Source organism: Meriones unguiculatus, chromosome 4, assembly GCF_030254825.1.
Source record: "Meriones unguiculatus strain TT.TT164.6M chromosome 4, Bangor_MerUng_6.1, whole genome shotgun sequence".
Taxonomy (NCBI): domain Eukaryota; kingdom Metazoa; phylum Chordata; class Mammalia; order Rodentia; family Muridae; genus Meriones; species Meriones unguiculatus.
This window is the reverse complement of record NC_083352.1, coordinates 121135275-121159533: the sequence shown is the minus strand read 5'-3', so window position 1 is coordinate 121159533 and position 24259 is coordinate 121135275. Positions and strand designations below refer to the sequence as shown.

At 44.0% G+C, this 24259-nt stretch overlaps 2 protein-coding genes across 9 annotated transcripts in view; one reads left to right on the top strand and one right to left on the bottom strand.

Moving 5' to 3' along the window:
* Positions 1 to 22758, bottom strand: part of Tti1 (TELO2 interacting protein 1) — a 46207-nt gene extending 23449 nt beyond the window's left edge. The window contains exons 1-5 of one of the 8 annotated variants that reach the window (XM_060382918.1): positions 22635 to 22716; positions 16867 to 16978; positions 14909 to 14992; positions 10373 to 10557; positions 3676 to 6015 (exon numbers count right to left, since the gene is read on the bottom strand). In XM_060382918.1, the coding sequence (XP_060238901.1) occupies positions 3676 to 5974 (2299 nt within the window). In that variant the 5' untranslated portion in view covers positions 5975 to 6015; positions 10373 to 10557; positions 14909 to 14992; positions 16867 to 16978; positions 22635 to 22716. Of the gene's footprint in view, positions 1 to 3675; positions 6016 to 10372; positions 10558 to 14908; positions 14993 to 16866; positions 16979 to 22634 lie in introns of all 8 variants that reach the window. The other 7 variants (XM_060382919.1, XM_060382921.1, XM_021663946.2 and 4 more) reach the window with 7 other exon arrangements.
* Positions 22753 to 24259, top strand: part of Rprd1b (regulation of nuclear pre-mRNA domain containing 1B) — a 44009-nt gene continuing 42502 nt past the window's right edge. Inside the window, exon 1 of the mRNA XM_021663930.2 lies at positions 22753 to 23309. Within this exon, the coding sequence (XP_021519605.1) occupies positions 23159 to 23309 (151 nt within the window). The 5' untranslated portion in view covers positions 22753 to 23158. The remainder of the gene's footprint in view (positions 23310 to 24259) is intronic.

The window sequence follows — 24259 nt, the reverse complement described above, 5'->3', positions numbered from 1 at the left end:
TTTGTCTGCGACTTTTCGGAAGTCCTTTGAAAGCAAACCTCCAGTCCCATCTTCAAAGGCCATTCATTATGCAATGTGATGACAAACAGCATCAAGTGCTTCTGATAGGTGAGTGAGTGGTAATTTCATTACTTTTCAAAATGCAGCTATGTATCTGGGTTGTTTCAAAACTTTCAAAGTTTTTTCAAATTTTGCTTCACTGGCCCCCTCCCCGCAATGTTCTAGTCCCTCTTAACCATCCTTATTTTCCCTTTTGCAATGGAGTCCCACTCTTGTACTTCAATTTTAAAAAGTGCTACATAGGACTTTTGTTTTGACTTTTCCTCTTTCAGATGACCAAAGACATTAGGAATCCAAGAAAATTCAATTTCAAAATCCAAATGAGCTATTTCCTGAAAAGACACATTTCCTATGCTTTTAAATTTGTTATCTTATGTGTATGAGTGTTGTGCTTGCATGTATGTATCTGTATACCATGTGTGTACCTGGTGCCTGTGTTAGTCAGGAGAGCATCAGATACCCTGGGACTGGAGTTACAGATGCTTGTGACCTACTGTGACTGCTGGGAGTTGAGCTTGGGTTGTCTTCAAGAGCTAAAAGTACTCAAGCACTGAGCTATCTCTGCAGCTTCCTAAGCCTTTTTGTAAAATGTTTAAATTTCAAGCTGCAAAGTTCTCCAGTGTAGCGGAGATGGGACATCTAGCCCACAGAGGCTGGTCCCAGCCTGCAATGTCTAAGCAGGTAGCCGTCTTAGTAGGAGGTCCAAGCCAGTCTAGACTTGGGTGGGTCTTGTTCACAACTGCTTTGCCAGTGACTATGAGCCACAGATCAGTGTTATGGTTAGGATCTGAAATGCCCCCCAAAGCCATGCCCCTTAGCTGGTGGTGCTATTGGAAGCTAGTGGCAACTGTGAGAGCTGGGAGCTGGGTGGAAGAAGTAACCAATCACTGTAGGTATACCCAGGAAAGCTGTCTCTTTGTTACCAGCCCCTTTTCGCTCTGCCTATGTGTCTTGATTGCCATGATACAAATAGCTTTTTTCCATCATGGCCCTTGGCCAAAACGCTTCTACATTATCACAGCCCTAAGAAGCGCAGAACAAGCTGACTCTGGATTGAAACTTCTGAAGCCGCACGCCAGATAAACCTTTCCTTCTTTTGGATGTTTTAGCTTCAGCTACTTTGTCATGGTGCTGAGTGACTGCAGTAAAGCCAAACTTCTTCTCTGGCCTATGTGCCCCATAGGATTGCCCATTTCCTATTTAATCCTACTGCACTCTCTACAACACTTTCTCCAAACACCTCTTCCCTGCGTGTCTGTCCTTGGAGCATTCACATCACACCCCTCTGCCAATAGTGTTCTCAGAATCTCGGGAGAAGTGCCGCGGCCAGCCTGGCAGCCTCCTCTGCCTTCAGGTCTCAGCTTTAGTGGTACTTCCCAAAGAGGCCCTCCCTCACCATGCAACTTAGAGTAGCCTATCCCTGTTTCTCCCTTGCATGAGGTTTTCATTTCCTTCAAAGTGCTTATCAGTGGCTCCCTGAGCTTGCTTAATGCTTTCATTACTTGTTTATCATTTCTCTCTCAGTAGCAGAAAAGCTCCACGAGTTTATCTTGTTCACTGCCGTATCCTCACTACTTAGTGCAGCACCTGACGTACAGCAGGCTTTATGAGTGAAGAGAGCATTCATGCTGCATGTGAATGCTCATGAATGAGTAAGTGAACACTGGAAATATCACCTCAGAGCAGAGCACAGTCCTTGTCCCAGTCACCTCTCCTGAGAAAGTTTCTCACATGATCCTGTCCTTTCAGCCTGACAGAATGAGGTCAAGGACCTTTTCTTTGCCTCAGAGGCTATTAAGAGCACTGGAGATACATTCTTTGGGTAAAGGCAACAGTATATAGTCCATTGTTTTTAATTTAATAATTAACTGTTCAGTTGAGGGATTTATTTATTGACTAGACATGGTCTTGCTATGTTGCTCAGGCTGGCCTTGAAACTCCTCCTGATTGAGTTTCCTGGCAGCTGGGATTACAGGTATAATCTTACCAAGTGTGGCATTTTTTCATGGTCCAAAATTGTGCCGTGCTAATGGTGGCTAATACTCCTAGCAGGCACTCAACAGGATCAAAACAGAGATGAGACAATCAAGTCAACGTGTACAATTAAAAGGTTAAAAGGAAGGGCTGGTGAAATGGCTCAGTGGTTAAGAACACTGGCTACTTTCCCAAAGGACCCAGGTTCAATTCCTAGCACCAACATGGTGGTTCACAGATACTTGTAGGTCCTGTTCCAGGAGACCTGATGCTCTCTTCTGGCCTTTGAGAGCACTGCATGCATGTGGTGCACAGGCACATGCAGGACCCCCCCCCCAAACAAACAAACAAATCTTAAAAAAAAAAAAAAAAAGATAGGCATAGTGGAGCACGCCTTTAATCCCAGTACTCAGGAGGCAGAGAGAGGCAGATCTCTGTGAGTCTGAGGCCAGCCTGTTGTATAGAGCAAGTTCCACAACAACCAGAGCCACACAGAGAAATCCTGCCTCAAAAAGTAAAATAAAATAAAACAAAGGGCAAAAGGCTGGAGAGATGGCACAGCAGGTTAAGAACACTGGCTGTTCTCCCAGAGAGCCCAGGTCCAATTTCCAGTACCCATATGGCGGCTCACAAGCAACTGTAACTCAAGTTCTGGGAGATAGAGTGCCCTCTTCTGGCTTCTGCAGGCACCAAGCACACGAGTAGACATACAAACACATGCAGGCAGAGCACTCACACACATAAAATATAAACAAATGGTTTTTTAAGCTTCTAGATTACTGCTGACCAGTATGGTCCATGTGGCTATAAAAGTTGAAACAATTAAAATTTTAATCCCCTGCTAGGCATAATGGATTACACCTGTAAATTCAGCATTTGGGAAGCTGAGGCAGAAAGAATGCTGCCAAGTTCCAAGTTTAGGATATATAGTGAATACCAGGGTAGCCTGGCTTACAGAATGAGACCCCACCCTTAAAACAAACAAATAGCCCCAAACCAAAGTAATGAGTTCCCAGAAGTTTTAGCCACACATGGCTACTGGCTATTGCTTGGGCAAAAGAAACAGCATTACCATCATCAGACAGCCTATTAGAGGACTGAAGATGGAGCTCAGTGGGAGAATACCTGCTTAGCATATGTAGCCCTGAGTTCAATTCCCAGAAGCAACTCCCAACCCAAGGAAAAGAAAACAAAGGTCCTATCTGCTGCTCCAGCTCTCTGTGGCTGAGCAGCAACTGCCTTCCACCAGCACAGATACTGCCAGCTCTGAGAAGCACCAGCATTGGCGTGGGAAGAATAAACTTGCCACAAATCCAACTTTATCCCTTATTAATAGTATGACCCTGGCTGAGCAGGATTTCATTGAGCCTTGGTTTTTTCTTATTTGTAAAATAAAAAATGCTGTTTCTACCTGGTCTGTGTGGCTTATATCCCTCACATAGAGCAGGGCTCAATAGATGGCAGAGATATTTAAAGCATAAAAAATAAACAATGGAGCCGGACAATCCCCTGTGGGGTTGGAGAGACAACCTTTCCAATGTCCACCATAGCACATTCACGAACATGGGATAAAAGTAAGAACAGGGAAACCAGGATCCTCGGTCCTATCTCAACTGGCATCAAAAAGGGCTTTTAATGTACCTAATGCTGCCAGCAGAGCATGTAGAACGCTGACAAAGGAAGCAGCTCTCTTATCATAAAACTGGTCCAGGGTGGCCAAGACATCTTGAACCACATCTGCTACCAAAGGAAGTAGGCTAGCATCTGAGTTCCGAAGCATGACTTCCAAGACTTTTGGGGTATGAGGGTGCAGAGCGAGGTGACGCAGATTTAAAGAGATGCCATTTACCAAATAGTCTGAATTTTGATTGATCAGGTGCTGTACGGAGTTATAGCCACAAGCATGGCAAATATCTACCATGGTGTTAGTAGCCACTTGACTAATGAGCAAGGTTTGGTCTCCAGCCTTCTCCAGTACCGGATAGAGAGCTGACATCAAAAGCAAACGAAAGTCTTTTCCTAAGGCATAAGCAAACTGGCCAATCCCTTCCAACTGAATGCATATCTGCCAGATGTTACTGTTCATGGAGCAGATAGTGGGGCTTGGCTTTGACAAGGCTGGAAAAGATACAACTTGGCAGGTGTGGGCACCAGATGTGATGGCCTGGAGGCCTTGCTGCTTCATCGTCACCTCCTCCCCCTCCTCAGCTTCAATACAAGTAATCAAGTACCAGTTTTCTTGGCTTGTGTATTCCTCCAGGATAGACTTTACAATCTCTCTCAATTCCTCTGGGCCCGTGCTTGTACATTTGTTATGAATATCTTCTACATCCAGCCCAGCAGCCCCTACAACCAGTTCATTGAGGATCATGGCAGCTTGCTTCCGGTAAACGACAGATGCCTGGTACAGTTCCATAAAGTGATCCACAAGCAAATATAGGTCTCCATAGTAACCCAGGAGCTGGCAGATCTGCCGCAGGAGCAGGAAGACCCTCTCATCAGTGAAGCAGCGGAAGTACCTCCTCTGGACTCTGCTCCATGGCCGTGCAGCTGAGGCCTCTGACGTAGCACTCAGGCTATCAGAGTTCCAGCGCCGCTCTTCCACCATCTTGACGTCAGCCACCTCTAGCTCCAGCACTTGAACGAGTGCTCTGGAGAGACGCTGCATATGGGCCACAGAATTGAGAATCACATGTACTTTGGGGCCTAACAGTTTTAGATACCCCAGTAACAAGGAAAGGGTAGAGAATTTGCCCTGATCATCTTGTGTGTTCATCAGGCGGGGAAGAGACGTGGCCAGTGAATGCAGGCTTTCTGACAAGATGTCAGCCAAGGCTCTGCTGCCCACCACCACTTTCTGATCTGCAAGACACCTTAACACTGTACTGCACTGGGCCTGGACTTCAGGACTTGCATCATTCACTAGGCCAACTAACACCTTCAGAAGGGGACCCGTGGATTCAACCAGGGACTGAGTGCACTTCATGAGCAGGACCTCCACAAACTCCACCAGCTCCAGCCTTGCCTTCCAGTGCGGGTGAACAGAGACACAATCCATTATTTTTTTAATCAGAATCTGCAACTTGTCGCCAGTACTCTTTACCCAGCCTGCTTCCCTGTGAATCATCAGTTGAGCCACTCTGTGTTCAACCGCAGGCTTTGCTTGGGCCTTTGGGATCCTTCTGAGCTGTTCATCAGCCATGATGAAGCTCACTGTCTTGTAAAAAACCTTTAGGGAAGACACGACAATGCTGTGACCTTGTTTAAAGTCTCCTGTGATGATTCTGGTCAGTGCAGTTGAGATTCCGGGTAAGAAAGATGCCAGCAAGTCCCCTAGCTGCTGCTGCTCCAGTCCATCCAAGGGCCTCGAATGGTCCTGACAATCGCATTGAAGGAGGAGAACCTGTAGACACTGTAAGGCAGCAATTTTAATCTGTTTTGATTTCTCCTGCTCTGCCAAGCCCAACAGTAAAGACACAGCAAATCCTAAACGAGGCAGAATAGAGGGCTCATAAAAAGTCAGAATGATGTCCCTGTAAGCTGAGTGCATTAAGGTGTTAAGTCCCTGGATCACAGCCAATTTCAACTCCTCTGATACAGCTGCGGGTTTCTGGGAGTTGGGAGAATACAGACAGGCTGAAAGCTCTGAGAAGAGTTCCTGGAGAAGCTCTTGCTCTCTCACACATGTTGAAGAGAGGACAAAGGTGAGGCACTCCACCACACTCTGGATTAGTCGCTCTCTTTTGGGTCCTGGGGTCTTCAGGGCAAATCGCAAGGGGAAGAGGATGTATTGCTGTAGTTCCTGAAGGGCAGCGTCACTTATGGCTTGTAACTGTGTCTGCAGATGTTCCACATTCTCCACTGTCTGGGTCTTTGTGAGCTGAACACAGACTGGCCGTAAGACGCCAAAGGCCTCCTCAGGAGTATCAAACACCGCCATTGCACAACCACCTTCCCCTCACCGAGGAAACATCCTGCAGGCTAGAGCAGGGAAGCTTCTCAGTAAAAAAGGTCAAGCTCAAAGCAGATATAAAGTGAAGGTCCATCTACCCACCCACCCACCCACCATCTACCTGTCCACCCACCCATCTATCCAGCATTTATGGGGCTCCATAAATGAGCTCAGCCATTGCAAAGGGAAGAAAGGAAACTGCAAATAACTGACTCCTATTCTTGGGAGTATCTCTAGTGTGGTGAGGGATGTAAGCATACACTACAGTCTCTAGGGATTAGGATAGACCTAAATTTAGGTTCTAAGTGAGCAGGGAGGAGTCACATCCCAGAGGAAGCCAGAGTTTCACAATAGCATGCCTGAACCATGACCTGGGGGCAAATTCATAAGGTTCTGGGCTGGGCTAGAGTTTGGGTTCTAACCCTGGGCTGCTGAAAGAAGAGGCATATACAGAGCAAAACACAGTCTTGGTGCACAGGTCAGTGAGGATGTACAGACCTACTCGGAGCAAGACAATGTTTCTACCACCTGAGAAAGCTCTCTCATGTCCCTTTTGAACTGATTCCTTTTTCCTCTGCAACTCAGACTTCTCTCTCAAGATTCCCTTTGTCTGTGCTTGTCACTGAGAGGTTTCAAGTGTGTGTGTGTGTGTGTGTGTGTGTGTGTGTGTGTGTGGCATTGGGATCAACTTTATATGGATGGTAAAATGGAGGAAACATCAGAGCTGGGTGAGACTGATAGCAATACAAAAGGAAAAAGGGCGTGCCCAGAGAGAAGGAAAAGCAGGAGTGCACACTGCCACAGACATCATGGGAGAAAAGATTTCAGCAGCACACAAAGCTGGATGGCACACAGGAAAGCAAAGGAGACAGGTTTAGAGGTAACAAAGAGGCTGAGCATCTGAAAGCTTTTCTTTTCTGTGAGGAGAAATTCAAATTTAGAGACTGACAGTGAACAAAAATGAGGATAAACACAGAGCTTAAAGAGAGAAATAAAAGTTGCAAGCAAAATCCTTGTGGGAAAACAAAGCATGCTGGGAAGATACAAAACTGTGGCCCAAGGGTACTAAGGATTGACCTGAAGCTGGAGACTGTAAGTATGTAACACTGTAAATGATGGCATTGGATAAGTGATCACCCCTCGCTGCATTAGTGATCATCCAATGTGGTGGGCTTGCTCTTTTCTCCTTGGCTGTGCATCTTTATCTGCATGAGTGAGTACCCCTAAATCCAGTGGCCATAGAAGCATGGTGTATATATGGGCCAAGACCTGGCCATTCCAGAGAGCTGTGCTGGATTGTGCCTATGAACCAAGAGAGGGCTCCAGTGCACAGATACCAAGGAGAGTCTGGCCTTTGGGGTCCCACAAACCCTGTGAGGAAGTCACTAATAGTCTTTTTATATATACTCTCTAACATACAAGATGATGCTTCTTAGCATGTGAAGAAACAAGACCATATAACTGACACTCCACAGGAAAGACAGTAAAAGCAGACCCCCAGACAACCTCAATAGCCAAGGTCTTTAAAAAACAAAATTAGGCAGGCAGTGGTGCACACACCATTAGTCTCAGCACTTGGGAGGCAGAGGCAGATTAGCCTGGCCTACAATGTGAGTTCTAGCACAACCAGGGATACTCAGAAAAACCCTCTCTTGGAAAAAACAAATATAAAATAAATTAAAAAAATAGAGATTAATATATAATCAAGAAACAGAAGATGCCTCTTTTCCTTTCTTCCTTTTTTAATTAAAAAGATAGGTAGGTAGGTTGAATAGATAGATAAACACAGGGGATGCATGCCTGTGTGCACGTGTGCACGTCAGTCAGGGGGCAACCTGGAAGAGCTGCTTCCCTCCTTCAACCTCTGGCAGCAAGCACATTTACCACTAAACCATCTTGCTGGACTAACTTTCCTGAGGTAGCTTCTCTGTTTATCTGAAGGCATTACTTACTGCTGCCTTCTTTTTAGTAAGTGACTTGAAGATATTAAGGCTAGAGCTAGAATTTAAAAAGTTCTGTGAATGCAAGAAATTTTGTTTACTAGAAGCTAAATTGAACTCATTTAAATATACTTAAAAGTTGACTGCACAGTTATTAAATCCCAGGATATATTTTATTTTAGGTAGACTTTTAAACATACTCAATAAGAACTTTTTGGTTCTTGACTCACACATCTTAACTCCTTTTAATTTTATATAAAATGTCCTCTGAATACAAATATTATTCTTTGTTTGTTTTGAGAAAGGGTTTCCAATGTAGTTCTGGCTGTCCTGCAACTTATTCTGTAGACCAGGCTGCCCCTGACTCACAAAAATCCACTGGCCTCTGCCTCCCAAGTGCTGGGATTTAAGGTGTATGCCACTATGCCTGGCTAAATTACTGCTTTTACTTAAAAAATAATTTTCTGCTGGCATATTCTTATAGGACTGCAATCTCAGTACTTGTGATGATTAGACAGGAAAGTTATGAGTTCAAGTCTACCCTGGGCTACACAGTGACACCTCACAAACATCACCAATGCTTTAATGTAAATCTTTCTTTTTTGAGAAAATGTTCCCCTCCCCCCACCAGAGGGACATATAGAGCTAAGAAATACAGTACTTATACACACTGGACGATTTAGTAGCAAATGAAGAAGACAAGATTAATTATGTAAATCAATAAAAACTGCCTAAACTCAAGCCAAGAGAGAAAAAAGAATGGTAAGCAAGGCAATAAAGGTACCTGGGAGATCCTGAAAGTTCTCATGTGTGATAAAGTCCCAGAAGGAAGAACATAAAAAGTATGACTGAAAGGTCCAAAACAAAGAAATTGACCCACAGATTCAGGAAACTCAGCAAATCCCAGGTTGATTGGGGCAAGAGGAGCATATACAAACCCATCACAGTCATTCTGCTGAAAACCAAGGGGCAGAGAAACAAACTTTTTCTTGTAGTGGGATAGGAGCAAGAGCCGGTCTCCCTGTGTAGCTTAGTCTGGGCTCTTGACTATGAGCCTCCTGCTTCTGCCTCCTAGTGCTGGGGTCACAGGTGTGTATCACCATGCCTAGCCAACAAAGAAAATCGTAAAAGAATGACAGATGGCTTCAGACAGCATGACAAAAACTAGAAGTGACTAGGGTAATATCTTTAATGGGCCAGAACACAACTACCGACCTTGAATTTTATGCAATACAAAAATGCTTCAAAGAATGAGGGTATACCCAAGCCACAGTTCAGTGGTAGAGTACCTGCAGGCTCAAGGCCTCGGGTTTTAGACCAAAGATTGAGAGAATCCATCACTGTGAGGATGCACGAAAGGAAAAAGTAGAGTGGGAAAAGGAACCTAGAAAGAAGCACGGAAAGTAGGTAGAATGAAGAAAATGGAGCTCATCAACATAAAATATGTTAAATGGACACATCAGTCATCATCAAGTCTTGTAGTTTACGCAGATATGAAACTAAAATAGGGGTGGGATTAAGTGTTTTAGAAGCCTACAAGTGCCAAGAAATGGTAGATAATTTGTACCAGATATACTGTGTCAAGATGTCAAACACGTGTGGAAATCTGGAAGATGTGCTCTTAAAAGAAGTATAAACAATTGTCTTCTTTACCACAGCAGTAGAAATGGGAGAATACAAATTCATGATTCACCTAAAAGAAGGTGAGAATGGCCAGGTGGAGGTGGTGCACGCCTTTAATCTCAGCACTTGGAGGGTGGAGGCAGGCAGATTCCCTTGAGTTCGAGGCCAGCTTAGCCTACAGAGTTCCAGAACTATATAGTAAACTATATAGGGCTATATAGTAAAATCCTGTTTCAAACAAACAAACAGAGGTGAAAATGAAAAATAAAAGCAACCAGTGAACCACTTAGAAAACAAGAGTAAGATGGCAGACAGGACTCAACTAGAGCATGTTCCTTCAGAGCTTCCTACAGCAGTGCTACCAACATTTCAGCTGGGTGATAATTTGTTAATGGAGGGCTGCCCTGAGCATTGCTGGGTACTTAGCAGCTTTCTTGGCCTTTTGATTTTAGATGCTATTAACATTCTCACTGCTATGACAACCAAAAATGTCTCTAGCTATTGCCAACTGTCTTGTGGAGGCCAAAAATCACTCTTGGATGAGAACCACTAGGAAAATCCACATGATCCCAATCAAAACCCCAGCAGGACTTTTCTAGAAAGTGATGCCAGTCATGGTGGTGCATGTTGTACCCTAAGTACTACTGCAGCAACAGCAGTTTGAATTTGAGGCTGGTTTGGATTACACTGCGAGACCCTGCCTCAAAGCAAGTAAACAAACACACCAACAAACAAGAGAGGAATGTGCTTCTGAATGGTTATGGGGATGCAAAAGACCTACACTATCAAAGATAACCCTGAAGGATGTAACTGGAGAACTTACCTTACCTGATTTTAAGATAAATGTACCTGGAAAAATAAAACCAACCAACGAACCGCTTGGAAAACAACAGTAAGATGACAGACGAGGCTCAGCTGGAGCATGTTAATTCAGAGCTTCTTACAGCAGTGCTAGTAGTAAAATGGTACAATCGTTGCATAATGGCACAAACGAAGACATCTAGACTTCTGGAAATGAATAAAGTCCAGAATTAGGATCTTACGTAGAACACTGCCCAAATTTAGCTGTATGTACGTACTTGGCAAAGGTGATAGTGAAACACAGTGGAAGAGTAATCTCTTTCTTTCTTTCCTTTTTCTTCTTCTTCTTTTCTTTGAGACAGGGTTTCTCTGTGTAACCCTGGCGGTTCTGGAACTTGCTTTGTAGACCAGGCTGCCTCAAACTCAGATATCCATCTGCCTCTGCCCTCCTAGTACTTTAGAGTGCTGAGGTGCCATTTCAATTAAAGATGCCCCATCACTTGGCTCTCCATATGGGGAAAAGTATAGTCATTTCTACTTATCTATAGGAAATGTGCTATAAGACCCCAATAGGGTCCTAAGACCAAGATTATATCAAACTCTATACATATTTTGCTTTTTCCTACAAATATTTACTCAGAAGGTTTTATTAATAAAGTAGGCAAAAATAGATTAACAACACCAGCAATAAAAATATGAGAATGTAGTCTATAATACATGAGTAAGTCTACGAATGTGCTCTCTTGTAAGGACCACACTTGTGATCACCAACTTGATACAAGCTAGAATCATCTGGAAGGAGTCTCAGTGAGGGAGGTTTATTTAGATCAGTGTGGCCTAGTGTAATTTCTGTAGGAATTGTCCTGATTGTCTTAAGTGATGTGGGAATATCCAGCCTACAAGTGGGTAGCATCATTTGCTGGCTTAGGGCCCAGCTTTTTTAAGAGTAGAGAACACTAAACCGGGCGGCATTGGCTTGAGCCTTTAATTCCAGCTCCAGGAGGCAGAGGCAGGTGGATCATTGTGACTTTGAGGCCAGCATTGTCTACAGAGTGAGTTCAAGGACAACCAGAGCTACACAGAGAAACCCTGTCTCCAAAAACAAACAAGAAAGAGCTGTCTGAGCACTCCAAATGCAGGCACTCACTTCTACTTGTTCTGGACTATGGATGTGATGTGACCAGCTGCTCCCTGGCACTGTGACTACTGCAATGAAAAACTGTGACCTGGAAATGTAAGCTAAAATATGCTTTCTTCCCTAAATTGTTTTTTTTTTTTTTTTGTTAGGAATATTTTATCCACAGCAACAGAAATGAAACTAAGACAATATCTTTGAACTACGAAAGGCAGAATTGTAGATTAGGGGGATTTCTTTCTCTCGTACTATATTTAAATGTGGAATGGAAAACAAAGAACAATACCTCTGTGACTCTGAAGTGGGCAAACAGTACCCAACCCAAGTTCTTTCCCCTCAGGGTCTTACTATATAGCAGAAACTGGCTTTACCCTTCTTGTCTTAGCTTCCACAATGCTGGGATTAGACATAACAGCCAGCTAGCAAACATTTCTTAAAGCATATCTAAAAGCCTAGTGTGGTGGCTCACATTTATAATCCCAGTTTTTGGGAGGCTGAGGCTGGAGGACTGCCCCAAGTTCAATGTTGGCATGGGCTCTATAGGGAGTTTAAGGTTAGCCTGGGCTACAGAGTTAAGACTGTCATAAAACTGGACAAAATTATTCCCCAAATGCCAGGATATAAAACAGGACACATACAAGAAAAAATAAAACAAAACACCCTTATGTGTTGACGAAGGTCATCAAAATCTACTATTAAAAGCTGGGAGGCTGGATCGAGAGCATGGCCGTTAAGAGTACTTACTGCTTTTGTAAAGTTCTTCAACTCGAGGTCTAGTGCCTACATCATGGTTCACACCTGACTGTAACTCCAGGTCTAAGGAATCCCATTCCTTTTTCTGGCCTCTGTAAGCACCAGGCATGTGTGTGGTGTACATACATACATGCAGTCAAGACACTCATACACATAGTAATAATAAAAGCTGGGTGGGGTGGTGTACATGTTTAATCCCAGCACTCAGGGACAGAGGAAGAGGAATCTCTGTGAGTTTGAGGCCAGCTTGGTCTACAAAGCAAGTTCCAGGTCAGCCAAGGCTACCCTGTCTTAAATAACCACAACCACCACTATCACTGTGCATCCGTCGGGGGGGGGAGGAAAGGAAAATACTAGATGCTGGTAAGGATACGAAACAACACAATTACTCATGAAAACTCTTCAACAGTCACTAATTCTGCAGGAGAGCTGTGCTCCATGATCTAGCCATTCCACACTGATATACACCCAGCAGAAATACCCACATAAGGTCCCCAACAGATGTGTTCAGGAATATACCACTCACCGTCAACCTGGAATGGAAGCTACCCACAATGCATACCTTTGGATAAACAATGTTATCATCCCTCAATGGAATGCCATCCAGATTAAGGTTTACCGTAGCCAGACATCTAAAGAATGGGCTAAGGATCAGAAATATAAGCAGATTTTTGTAAGGAAGATAGTATAACACATTGCTACTTTGATATGACTATAAAAGGCAATCATATAGCTTTATGGGCCAATTGTGAAATTGTGCTTGCGTGACAGCATGTCAATTATAGAAGGAATTGTTTAGAGATTCAGAGCTTCAGAGTCCTGGATTCTATGCCTTTAAACTGTAGCCCTGATTATTTAACATGAGGCTGTTGCTGCAATTTCCAGTTTATATAACAGGATGGGGCATCTGGGCCAAAAAGTGACACTGGGATGGACAGGCAAGCAGAACAAGTAAACAGTTAGGAGTTCAGACAGTAGCTGAATAAACATAAGCAGGAGTGCATAGCCATGTCTGCCAGTGGCCATCTAAAGCCTTCCTAGTTTAATGTGTCCTTTATGATCTTAGAAGCGCCACTGAAAAGGGGCCAGAAGAGACTTGCAACTGGCAAGTGTGAATCATGTCCTCCCTCTGCCTCATCTCAGAGACGTGCCATAGCAACAGTGGGTGACTCCAAAGGCGCACTCTGTACAGAGTGCACTGTTATCTTTTACAGGCACTGTTTGTTTCAAAACAAGATCTCTCTATAGAGCCCTGGCTGCCCTGGAACTTGCTCTGTAGACCAGGCTGGCCTGTAGATCCACCTGCCTCTGCCTTCAAGTGCTGGGATTAAAGGTGTGTGGCACCAAGCTCGGCTCCTTTACTGACACATGAATGATAAGAGGGCAGATCACAAGGCATTTACCATACACAAGCTAACAATGGAGAGAGAGAAAAGCGATGCAAAAGGAGCTTGGAAATTGAAAGCCAAGAAAAGTGCTCCCAGAGGGATAGGACTCATGTTGAAGGATAACCATTCCTAAAATCCTGTCACAAAAATAGGCCAGATGGAAGTAGAGACATAACACCCAATAAGAGGCCATAGTGGTCTATACCAGGCATCACACTGTGGTGATACTGATGAAGTCACATGCTCAGGCTTTCCACTTCCTGTCCCTGAGTATGTTCACATGATGACCCTAACCAGCTGAAAGTTGTAAAAAAGACCTATGCCCCTTCTCTCCACTAACCTTCTTTCTCTCCTATCTAGTATTGAGGTGTTGGAAGGTATTAGGAAGGATAAGGGGTAGAGAAGGGAGGTAGAGGCATATGAACACAAGTAAAATAGAATAAAAAGTAGCACCAACAAGAACCAAAAGGTAGACTTGAGTTCTACCGTATCAAAAATTATGTTAAATGTAAAGGGCCTAAATATGCTAATTAAAAGGTAGAGACTGACAGAGTGGATTTAAAATTGTGATCTAATTACATGACTGTTTATAAGGAATTTACTTCATGTAACAACAATAAGGCAGGATGAGAGCCAAAAGATGGAGAAGATATTACCATGCAAATGTTAATTAACCCAACAGGAGCTGTATTAGGTACAGGCTTCAGACCAGGCTACCTGAGCCAGAGAAGAACATTATATAATAGTTAAGGAGTAAATCTACTAAAAATAGCATTTCCAAATTACATGCACAAAACAACAGCTGACAAATGTGTGAAAAAGAAAAATGCTACAAGGTGGGCGAATCCATAAGCACTGGTGGAGAGATCATCACTCCTCTCTCAGCCAACAACCAAGAAATAATCGGGCAGAACGTCAACAAGGAAACTGAAGAAGTCAGACTATCACCACCCACACGATCTATGCTATGCATACAACACTCCAGCCCACAACAGCAGAAAATACATTCTTTTCAAGAGCCCACAGAACAATACTAAGATAGGTCATGGGGCTAGAGAGATGGTTTAGCAGTTAAAAGCATGTTACTCTTGCAGAGGACCTAGGTTTAGTTCCCAGCAACCATATGGTAATTGAGAACTATCTGCAATTCTAGTTTCAAGAGATTCAACATCCTCTTCTGACCTCTGTGGGCACTAGCACATGTGATACACATACATACGTGCAGGCAAAACACTCATATGAATAAAAGTTGAATAGGTATTTAGGACAAATCCTTTGTTACCTGCTCTCTGTGGGCCTCACTTCCCCTTCCTGAGGCTTGGACTCCTCATTTTTCGGATGAGGCTGGGAACTGAACTCAGGTCCTCTGCAAGAGCAATGCAATCTCTTAGCCACAGAGCCATCTCTCTGTTGTTTTTAAACAAAATCTCAAACGTTCGATTTTACCAATGAAGACTCAGGAGCCAGAGGATGGGGTGAAGGCCTACTAGCTCAGAGAGGCACAGAAAGCACCCAGCTGACCTTTCTACTCCACTAATGTCCCAGAAGGAAAAAGGGGTTTCTCTTTCTTCACACTGTCTTAAAGACCTCTCAAACTGAATGTCTCGCCTTTCTTCCTATGCATCTCTCTATCCCTTCTCTGGACTTCCTTTTATTCTCTACGGCTTTTTCCTATGCTCATTCCCTGTCAAATGGTTGCTTGCTCTGCCTTTTAACTTATGGTTAACTTTATTTATTTAATCTTGTTTACAGAAAGCTCTTGGATTAAAGGTGTGTGCTAGGACTGAGCTGCACACCACAACTAGAAACAGGTTTTTCCAGTACACAATCTGGGAGTTCAGAATGTGATCAAATATCCTGAAACATCTTTCAGCCTCCAACCTCAACAACTTTAAAAGATCTGAAATCATACAAACGGTATTCTCCAACCATAATGGAATCAAGTTTGAAGTCACAAAGAGGGGTATCTGGAAAAGCCTCACAAATGTGACAAACACCCCATGGAACAAAGAAAACATCTTCAAAGAAACAAAACCAAAGAAATAAATGAAACAAAAATATAGTGTGTGTGTATATACCCCTCCACCCCCGGTGACATATGTTTGTAACTCAGCATTTAAAAGACCGAAGCAACTGAGAGTAGTGGTGCACACTTAATCAAAGCACTGAGTCTCTTTGAGTTCCAGACCAAGCAGGCTACATAGCTGTAGCTTAGCATGCAACATGGGTTCAATTTCCAGCACTGTGGGGAGGGGCAATGACACCCAAACCACAGAGAAAGAGACAGAGAGAAACAATAAAAATGAAAACATCTATAACAATTATTTTTGTGGAAGCTATGAATTGAACTCAGGGCTTCACACATGATAGGCCAAGCACTCTGCCACTGAACTATATATCCCCACTCCAGTGGTAAATTTATAATACTGTTTTATATTAGAAAAAGAAAAAGGCTTCAAACAACAACAAATCAAAACTCATTTCCCAAGAATCTTTGGGGAAAAAATGGTAAACTAACCCCAAAACAAGCAAAAAGAAGAAAATCACAAAGATCCAGAGCAAAGGTTAATGAGAAGAAAACAGAGTCAACAAAAGTTGGCTCTTTGAAAAGCTCAACAAACTTCCAGCAAGACCAAAAGGGAAGACTGAGAAAAGAGGGAGCAACATAACGCTAACAATAACAACAAGTTCGAATAGGAGGACAGGCTTTACAGACATCACAAGGATAACACAAGAACGCCACAAATAACTTTTCAAATTAACCTGAAAACTCAGACAATATTTATCTGATTTGTTACTACAACAAAATCCCAGAAGGCAGACTTCCCCACTGCGGCTGTCATCCACGATGAGTGTGACTTTGTAGCGATTCTGTTGTTTCCTTACCGCAGCCTGAAGGTTGGCTTTCCCCAGTACTATCTACAAAAGACCTCTGGAGCCATCACTGCAGCCCACCCAGGTTTGCACACTGTGGGTCCTGTGCTGCCTATGCTTAGGCACAAATGGGTCCAACTATCACTGGGTTTTTTTTATCCTTGGATCTCCATATCCTGTGCTCTTTCATGTGCTTTCCCATGTGGACAGATAGAGGGCACCTCTGTATGACCTTCATATTGACAAAGAATTTTCCGGGGAGCTATGGTAGATGGGAATGCCTGTCATGTCCCTGAACACAGATGATGATGAGCAGAGTCTGGAATGCATTTACCTTATCCATGGGTACCCACAGGATATATTTACCATTATTCCTGTGCCAGAGGAGCTCTGAACATGGATTTGGAAAACTCTTATCCAATATGTAGTGGATTCCAGTAATCTCTCCATGCTCTTTTTTTCTCTCTGGTTTCTGCTCCTGGAGTCCAAGATTTTATTACGGTTACTATGCTGAATCCCAGGGGGAGACTTATAGATCTCTTGAATTTACAAAAGTAAAATGGCAGCATTATAAACAATTAGATTGTTTCTTTTAGTAATTATTTAAAGAAATACTATAACACTGTAGGAGGAAGACGTCTCATTGGGGCATTATTATTAAATGTTTTCACAGAAGAATGCATGGGTTCAGTTGAGCCAGTAGAAGGAAGGCTGGCACAAAAACATTTTAATTAAAAAAGCAGACAGTGGGGATGGAGAGATGGTTTAGCAGTTAAGAGCACTTGCTGTACTTGCAGAGGACCTGAGCCCAATTCCCAGAACCCACACTGGACAGCTCAAACACCTCCAACTCTAGCTCCAGGGGACCTAACACTTTCTTTTGACTTTTGCAGACACCTGCACTCATGTGTCTATATTCTCACCTTCCCAAATATACAGAAATAAAACAATAAATCTTTTTTTTTTAAAGAGATAACAGTAGAAAGGTACAATTATGGCAGGCAGTGGTTTTTTTTAATTTTTTTAATTTTTTTTTGGCAGGCAGTTTTTTGACAATAACTCAGAAAGCATTTACCATACCCTAAATTGGTACTCTTTTTGGACTTTAAATTCCACTTTCAGAAAAGCTGTGAAAACTGTACATAGACAAAAAAATGGGCAGCTTTGTTTTTGTTTTTTTAGGGGGGGGAAGTTCAAGACAGGGTTTCACTGTATAGCCCTGGCTATCTTGGAACTCACTTTGCAGACCAGGCTAGCTTTGAACTTACAGAGATCAGATGCCTGCCTCTGCCGCCTGGGGCTAAAGGTGTGCAACACCACTGACTTGCAGAAGCTTTTAAATAAAGAAATTGCCTTAATGACTGGGGAGATGGCTCCACTGAGACCCTGAGTGTGAATCAGCACCCACTTAAAGATGCCTACAGTAGCAGCGACAGTATGTAATCTTAGTGATCCTACAGTGCGAGTGGGAGGTAGAGACAGGAGAATCCCTGCAAACTTTTGGGCCAGCTGGTCTAGTCCGCATACAATGGTAAACAATTATGAGACCCTGCTACAAACCACAAACAGACTCCCATCTCAACCAAAGTGGAAGACAAAGCCTGTCACCTGAGATTGTCCTTTGACCTCTGCATGTATACTATGGCACCTGATACCCAAATTCACACACATGAACACGAACACACCACATATACACCATACACAAAGATTAAAAGTTGCATTTATAAATGATCTGAATTAGAATACAGCAAGCCTGCAGTTACAGAAGATTAAATATTCATGTTGTTCAACCGACATACATTTCAATTTTTAATAAAACGCTACACATCTAAAGCACATACCCTGAGAGGTCAACTACTGTGTTCTGGCTCATAGCTCTGGGAGGTACAGGGTCTAGAGGCTGTGCTAGGAGATGGTCTTCTTGCTAGCAGATTCCCTGAAGTGGTACAGGGCACCAAACAACGGAACACAGGGAATGCATGTGTGCATGTGTCTGGTATTTTTTTTTTACCATATAAAGCTACTTCAATCAGGGAAGCTTCACTTTAACACCCTTAAATGTTAACAGTTTCAGTGCTTCCCAGAAGCCATACCTCTAAACACCAAAAGTGCCCAGTCTCTCAACGCCCTACGAGGGAGATTAAGTTTCAATACCCAAAGCACTAGAGGATCCTCAATCCATAGCCAAACCACAGCACACACAAAATGGCTTAAATCAAATCGCAGCAATTACATATTAGGAAAGATTACTGGGGATGCTTTGCAAGTTTTGTGGAAAACAAGTTTGTCATTTAAAATTTCACCAAAAAAGAGAAAAAGATTTCATCGGCAAATTCTAAACAACATTTAGAGACAAATGAACACTAATTCTGCACGTTAGAAAGAGAAGAGACAGAATCACTTTACATTTTCTGAAGTCAGTAGGACTCTGGTACCCAAAACAAACACAAAACAGTAACAAAACTAAACACCAAGGTCTGGATCAGGCTTTTAGTGGCACAAACCTTTAATCCCAGCACTTGGGAGGCAGAGGAAGGTGTATCTTTGTGAGTCTGAGGCCAGCCTGATCTACCACGAGTTCAATCCCTGGACACAAAGGTAGGAGAAGAGACTTAACTCTGAAAAGGTCTTCTGACCTCAACATGGATATGCACATCCATACATACCCATGCACACACAAAATAAACAAACATAAACAAAAACACTTCAAGGTATGTAAGTGGGGAGGGTTGCTGAAGAGCTGGCTCTGTGGGTGGAGGTGCTTGCCCCCAAGCCTGACAACCCGAATTCCAGCCCCAGAATCCCCACAGTGGAAGGAGAGAACCAACTCCCACAAGTTGTCCTCTGACCTCCATAGGAGTGCTAGGCATACATGTGTGAACTCATACACACAAATTAATTAATGTGAACAGCAACAACAAAAACCTAAAGATAATTTCCTTCATGTTTACAGACAACCAAGTCTGAAACTAGATACAGGACATACAGTTGGCAATACATAAAAAGCTACAGATTACATCACAGTGAAGTGACTTCAGAGAGTCAAGCTGGCTCAACATTTGAAAATCACTAGAATTAATATTAAAAGAGTGAAGAGGTTAACCTGCACAGTCACATCACTCCATCTTCCAGACTTCTCAATGGTGGCGTATCCTAAGCGTCAGCCTCTTTGTACACCTTCTATCTTCTATCTTTTTATCTGTAGCCCAGAACTTGCCCTTGAGCTCCAGAAGGAAAAAAATCCAATCGCCTATGCAATTGTATAGTCCACCGAAACCTGGGAGCTCCAAACCACCAATTCAACCAAGAACAGACCAAAATATTTGGTAAAAAAAAAAACCAACAACAAAAAAACCTGCAGTTGTACTGGACACGTACTCTGCTCCTTAGCGTTATCTAGTCCTTAAAAAACGGTGTAACAACCTTCACACACCATTTACGCCGTACTATGTAAACTAGAGATGATGTGACAACTGTGTGTGGGGTGCAGGTGTTCTAGAACCAAGTCCCCAGACTCTGAGCAGGGACTGCTGACTGTTCCTAGAAACACATTTTTAATCAAACATGTCTACTCTGCCCCTTTCATTGCCCAGCCCATTTTTGTTCTTTCTTTTTTAAAACTGAACAAACAGAAACTCCATTCTCCTAGTTGCTTAGGTCAGTATTCCCCGAGGCCACCTCAACCCTTGCCTTTTTGCATATCCAAAACCAGTCTTTCAGCAAATCCTGTTATCTCTTCCTTGAAAATATCTTCATATTCTATCCCTTTCCCCTAGTGGTGCAATTCTGGTCTGAGTCATCCTTTTACCTGGATTATTCCAACAGCTGACAAACCGGTCTTCCTAGTACTATGATTGTCTCCTGTACGACAACCTTGCTTATGTAAGCAAAACCTGTATGCAAATGTACGGACAGTACAGTGCAGTAATAAAATGCTCTGCCTTTACTTTCTACTGTCCATTCTGAGAAACATTAAATTCTTACTTGTGTCTGTTATGTTCTGCAGGCAATTCAACTGGTCAGCCCTTAGGGACCTTTAGGGTCCTGACAATGCCCTGTTAGTACCTGGATCCTATGACATCATCTGGGCCAGGTACTTAATGGCTCTCTCTCTCTCTCCCCTTTCTCTGTTGAGGCACCCCCCCAAGTCTCTTGTTCTTCTTCCCTCTCTCTTCATCTCCACGTAATAAACTCTTTCATGTAAGAGTTGTTATGTGCATGTGGTATCATTTTTAAATACTAACATTGGTACACTGGGCTGGGAAGGGCTTGCCGTTCTTTTCTGGCTTCCTGTCTAGCTATTCTTCTGATTTCCATCACTCTGGTATACTATATTCTCTGTTCCTCAAAACTGCAAACAAGGGTTTGAAGTTGGTTTTCTGACTACCTGGAAAGGCAGTTTATAGCATATTTTCTAATTCTTTACAAGCGACTAAATGTTACTTTATCCTCTCTGAAAGGCATATATATAACTCCTATGTGACAAACATATATTTCTCAACACCATGCATTCTCGACCTCCCTGGTTTCCTAGATTTTTATGCAAAGCCCTCATCATTTTGACTCATTTTATACTTTGCATGCCTGTTTACCTCTCCAGCAGAAGGTAAGCTCCCAAGAACATGGGCAATTGGGATGTTTAACCAGAACAGTGCTTCAGACACAGGGCCTCAAAATCTATTTACTAAATGAAGAACATGTGAAGATTTTAGGATCAGGCGACCTTGAATAAACTCCAGTTTTGCAGTTTCCTGGCTATGCTTGAGTAGCCCTGGATAAATTACTCACCCATGTTTGTGTGTTCAAATTATCAAATGGTGATACAATCCCCAGCCCAGAGCACTGTTGTTAAGGACTGAAATTCAGAAGTAGTAATGTGCTGTACATGTGCTATGCTATACTAGGTTTGGTTTTTTTTTTTTTCCACTTGTAGTTCTAGCTGGTCTGGAACTCTCAGAGACCCACCTGCCTTTGCTTCCCAAGGGCTGGAATGAAAGGTGTGTACCAACACACCCACCTTAAACTTGAGGCTTATAATTAGGAGTAGGTGTTAACTTTTATGTTAATTCACTCAATCACCTATGATCCCAGATATTGGGACACACTAAGATACACTCTCTTCATTCAGATCTTGTGTTCTTGGAACTTCTGTGATCACTGTAGCTCTGTTTCCTCATTTGTTAAACCATGAGAATACAATACATACGTCCTTCCTAGCTTTTGAAGAGTGTTGAGCACACAGCAATTTCTCACTGAGCTGGCTATGATCATGATGTAGTTCGAGTGAAGAGTCAAAGCGTGTGTATACTAAGAACAGAGCAGTTAAGAAAACCAGGCATTAACTATAGGAATGTCTTCTAGGCTGGGATGGGCCCAAAACTAAGTTCCACAACAGTCAGGAAAGCTGTAGGTATGAGTGTATTTGGGGGGTGGGGAGGAGGTGCACGCACTGAGGCCAGAGGAGGATGTCAGGTGTCCTGCTCAATCACTGTCCATCTTATTCCTTTGAGACTCAGTCTTTCACTGAACCTGGAATTAAGCTGGCAACTAGCAAGCTCCAGCGATCCTGTATAGTCCTGGTCACCAACTGGGGCTTTTAATGGTGGGATGGGAACTCAGGTCCTCATCTTTGCATAGCAAAGCACTCTTACCCTTGGAGCCATTTCTCCACACCCCTCAAAAAAAACTGTTTTTCAACCTAGGTCAACAGACGCAATGGGAGGGAAACAGGACGTTAATCCATGATTTAAGCAAGCAATTGGGTCAGAGTGCAGCAAACAAAGATGTGCTTCAAAGAGGTAAAGCTGTCAAAGAGTAAACCACAGAACTGGACGTGAAAGGGTAGTCCTGGAGGCTGCGCAGTTCCACCAGGTGAGAAAAGGGGACCTCACTTCTGAAGACAGAACAGGAACCAAGGTGTGGAGGCCTGCAAAGGGTACGTGTTTTGAAGGAACCAGAGGAGCGCGGGGGAGGGGGGGGACGGGAAGACATGGGGCACTAGGCACGGTGTAGCCTGGGCCAGCCACCTGAGCGACGCGGCCCTTCCCACACCCGGGTCCCGCGCTTCCTGCCTCAGCGTCCCCTTAGGTCCGCTTCTGGACGCTCCTAAGCTGCTGAGCTCCCGCCACTCTTACCTCGTCTTCCAGTCCTTCCCTCACTCTCCCGCCTTCTGCACCCTAGACGGAAATGACGACTAAGTAGCGCGCCGCGCCAAAAAGGTTCTGCAGGAGCGGGAGAAAAGGTTCCGGCAGGGCTCACTGCGCCGGCGCGCAGGCGCGAGCGCCTAAAGCGCCTTTCGGTGTCCAAGGACCTAGATTTGTCCCCTCGGCCTGCCCCGTTCAAAGTCCTCTGAGCGAGGCCAAGAGAGACTGCCTCCACCTAAGGATCATTTTCCTCCGGCTCAGAAGCCTCTCGGCAGCAGGCTCTGGCCCTTGCCCTTTGACCCCGTGGCGGCGGGGTGAGAGGTCGGGTGGCCATCTTGTGGCGGCGGCGCGGGCGGCTGTTACTGCGGAGACCTGTCCCCTCCCCCGCGCCTGGTACCCCTAGCTGTCTGTCAGTCGCCGGAGAGCCTTGCAGCCTGTCAGGAGAGGCCTGGGCCGAGTGCGGTCGCTCTCCCCGTCTCATCGGGCGGCCCAGGCCGCTCCTCACCACCGCCACCATGTCCTCCTTCTCAGAGTCGGCGCTGGAAAAGAAGCTCTCCGAGCTGAGCAACTCTCAGCAGAGCGTGCAGACCCTGTCCCTGTGGCTCATCCACCACCGCAAGCATGCAGGACCCATCGTCTCGGTGTGGCACCGTGAGCTCCGCAAAGGTGATCACCCCCACCCCTGTGCTCTCCCGCGGGTGTGTTCTCCGCTTTCGCACACCCCTCTTAGCCTCTTAACTAAGCCTCGCTTTGCAGGCCTGGGTCTCTGATTAAGCTTCTGAGATTGGCGACAGTCTTATTCCATTTCTTGGAGAGGGAAACTGAGGCCCAGTGAGGTATGAGATAGTCGTCTGGGGTTCCAAGCATGCAAATGCCCAGATTTGAAGTTATTATAAAGCTGTTTTCCTCCTCAGGCTCCCCGTCACACTTGGCGACAGTTGTTTGTTTTGTTTTAAATCTTGGCTGTGCTTGGAGCTGGAAGCATTGTGTACCTGACCCTGTGTTATCCAGCAGTCCCTGGTCAGACTGCCTAGGTTGAGAGCTGGTGCAAACACTTTGAAGCTAAGTGATACTAGGCAGGTTTCTTCATATTACTGTGCCTTTGCATTATCATCTGTAAAACGGACACAAAGTTACCCATACTTACAAAGCCTTTATTTACTCCATGTTAGTTACTATCCATAGACTTCAGAAGAGCCCAGCGAATTGGCTAGCCATCTGCACCTGCCACTAAATTCAGACTCAGAATCTGGCATTCACTGTTACTTGCCAGGCCCTGTTTTGGATACTTAATAGCCAGTTGTTTGTGGCAACTATCTGGAAGTTAAGCCTGTCTTGTCACTAACCCAACAGCTTAACCTCTGCATCCTTTATGTTTCCTTATATGGAAAAATGGAGATGGTGGTAGTTTGTATTACTGTGGCTTTATCATCTACCACTATCTATGTAGGTTTTGTTTTTAGGACAGGGCCTTACTATTTAGCTGCCTGGAACTCCCCATGTAGACCAGGCTGGCCTCAGAGACCCACCTGCTTCTGCCTCCCAAATGCTGGGATCAATGGCATGTGCCAGTATGCTGAGCGGTTCTTTTTGTTGCTTTGTTCTTTAAATTCCCA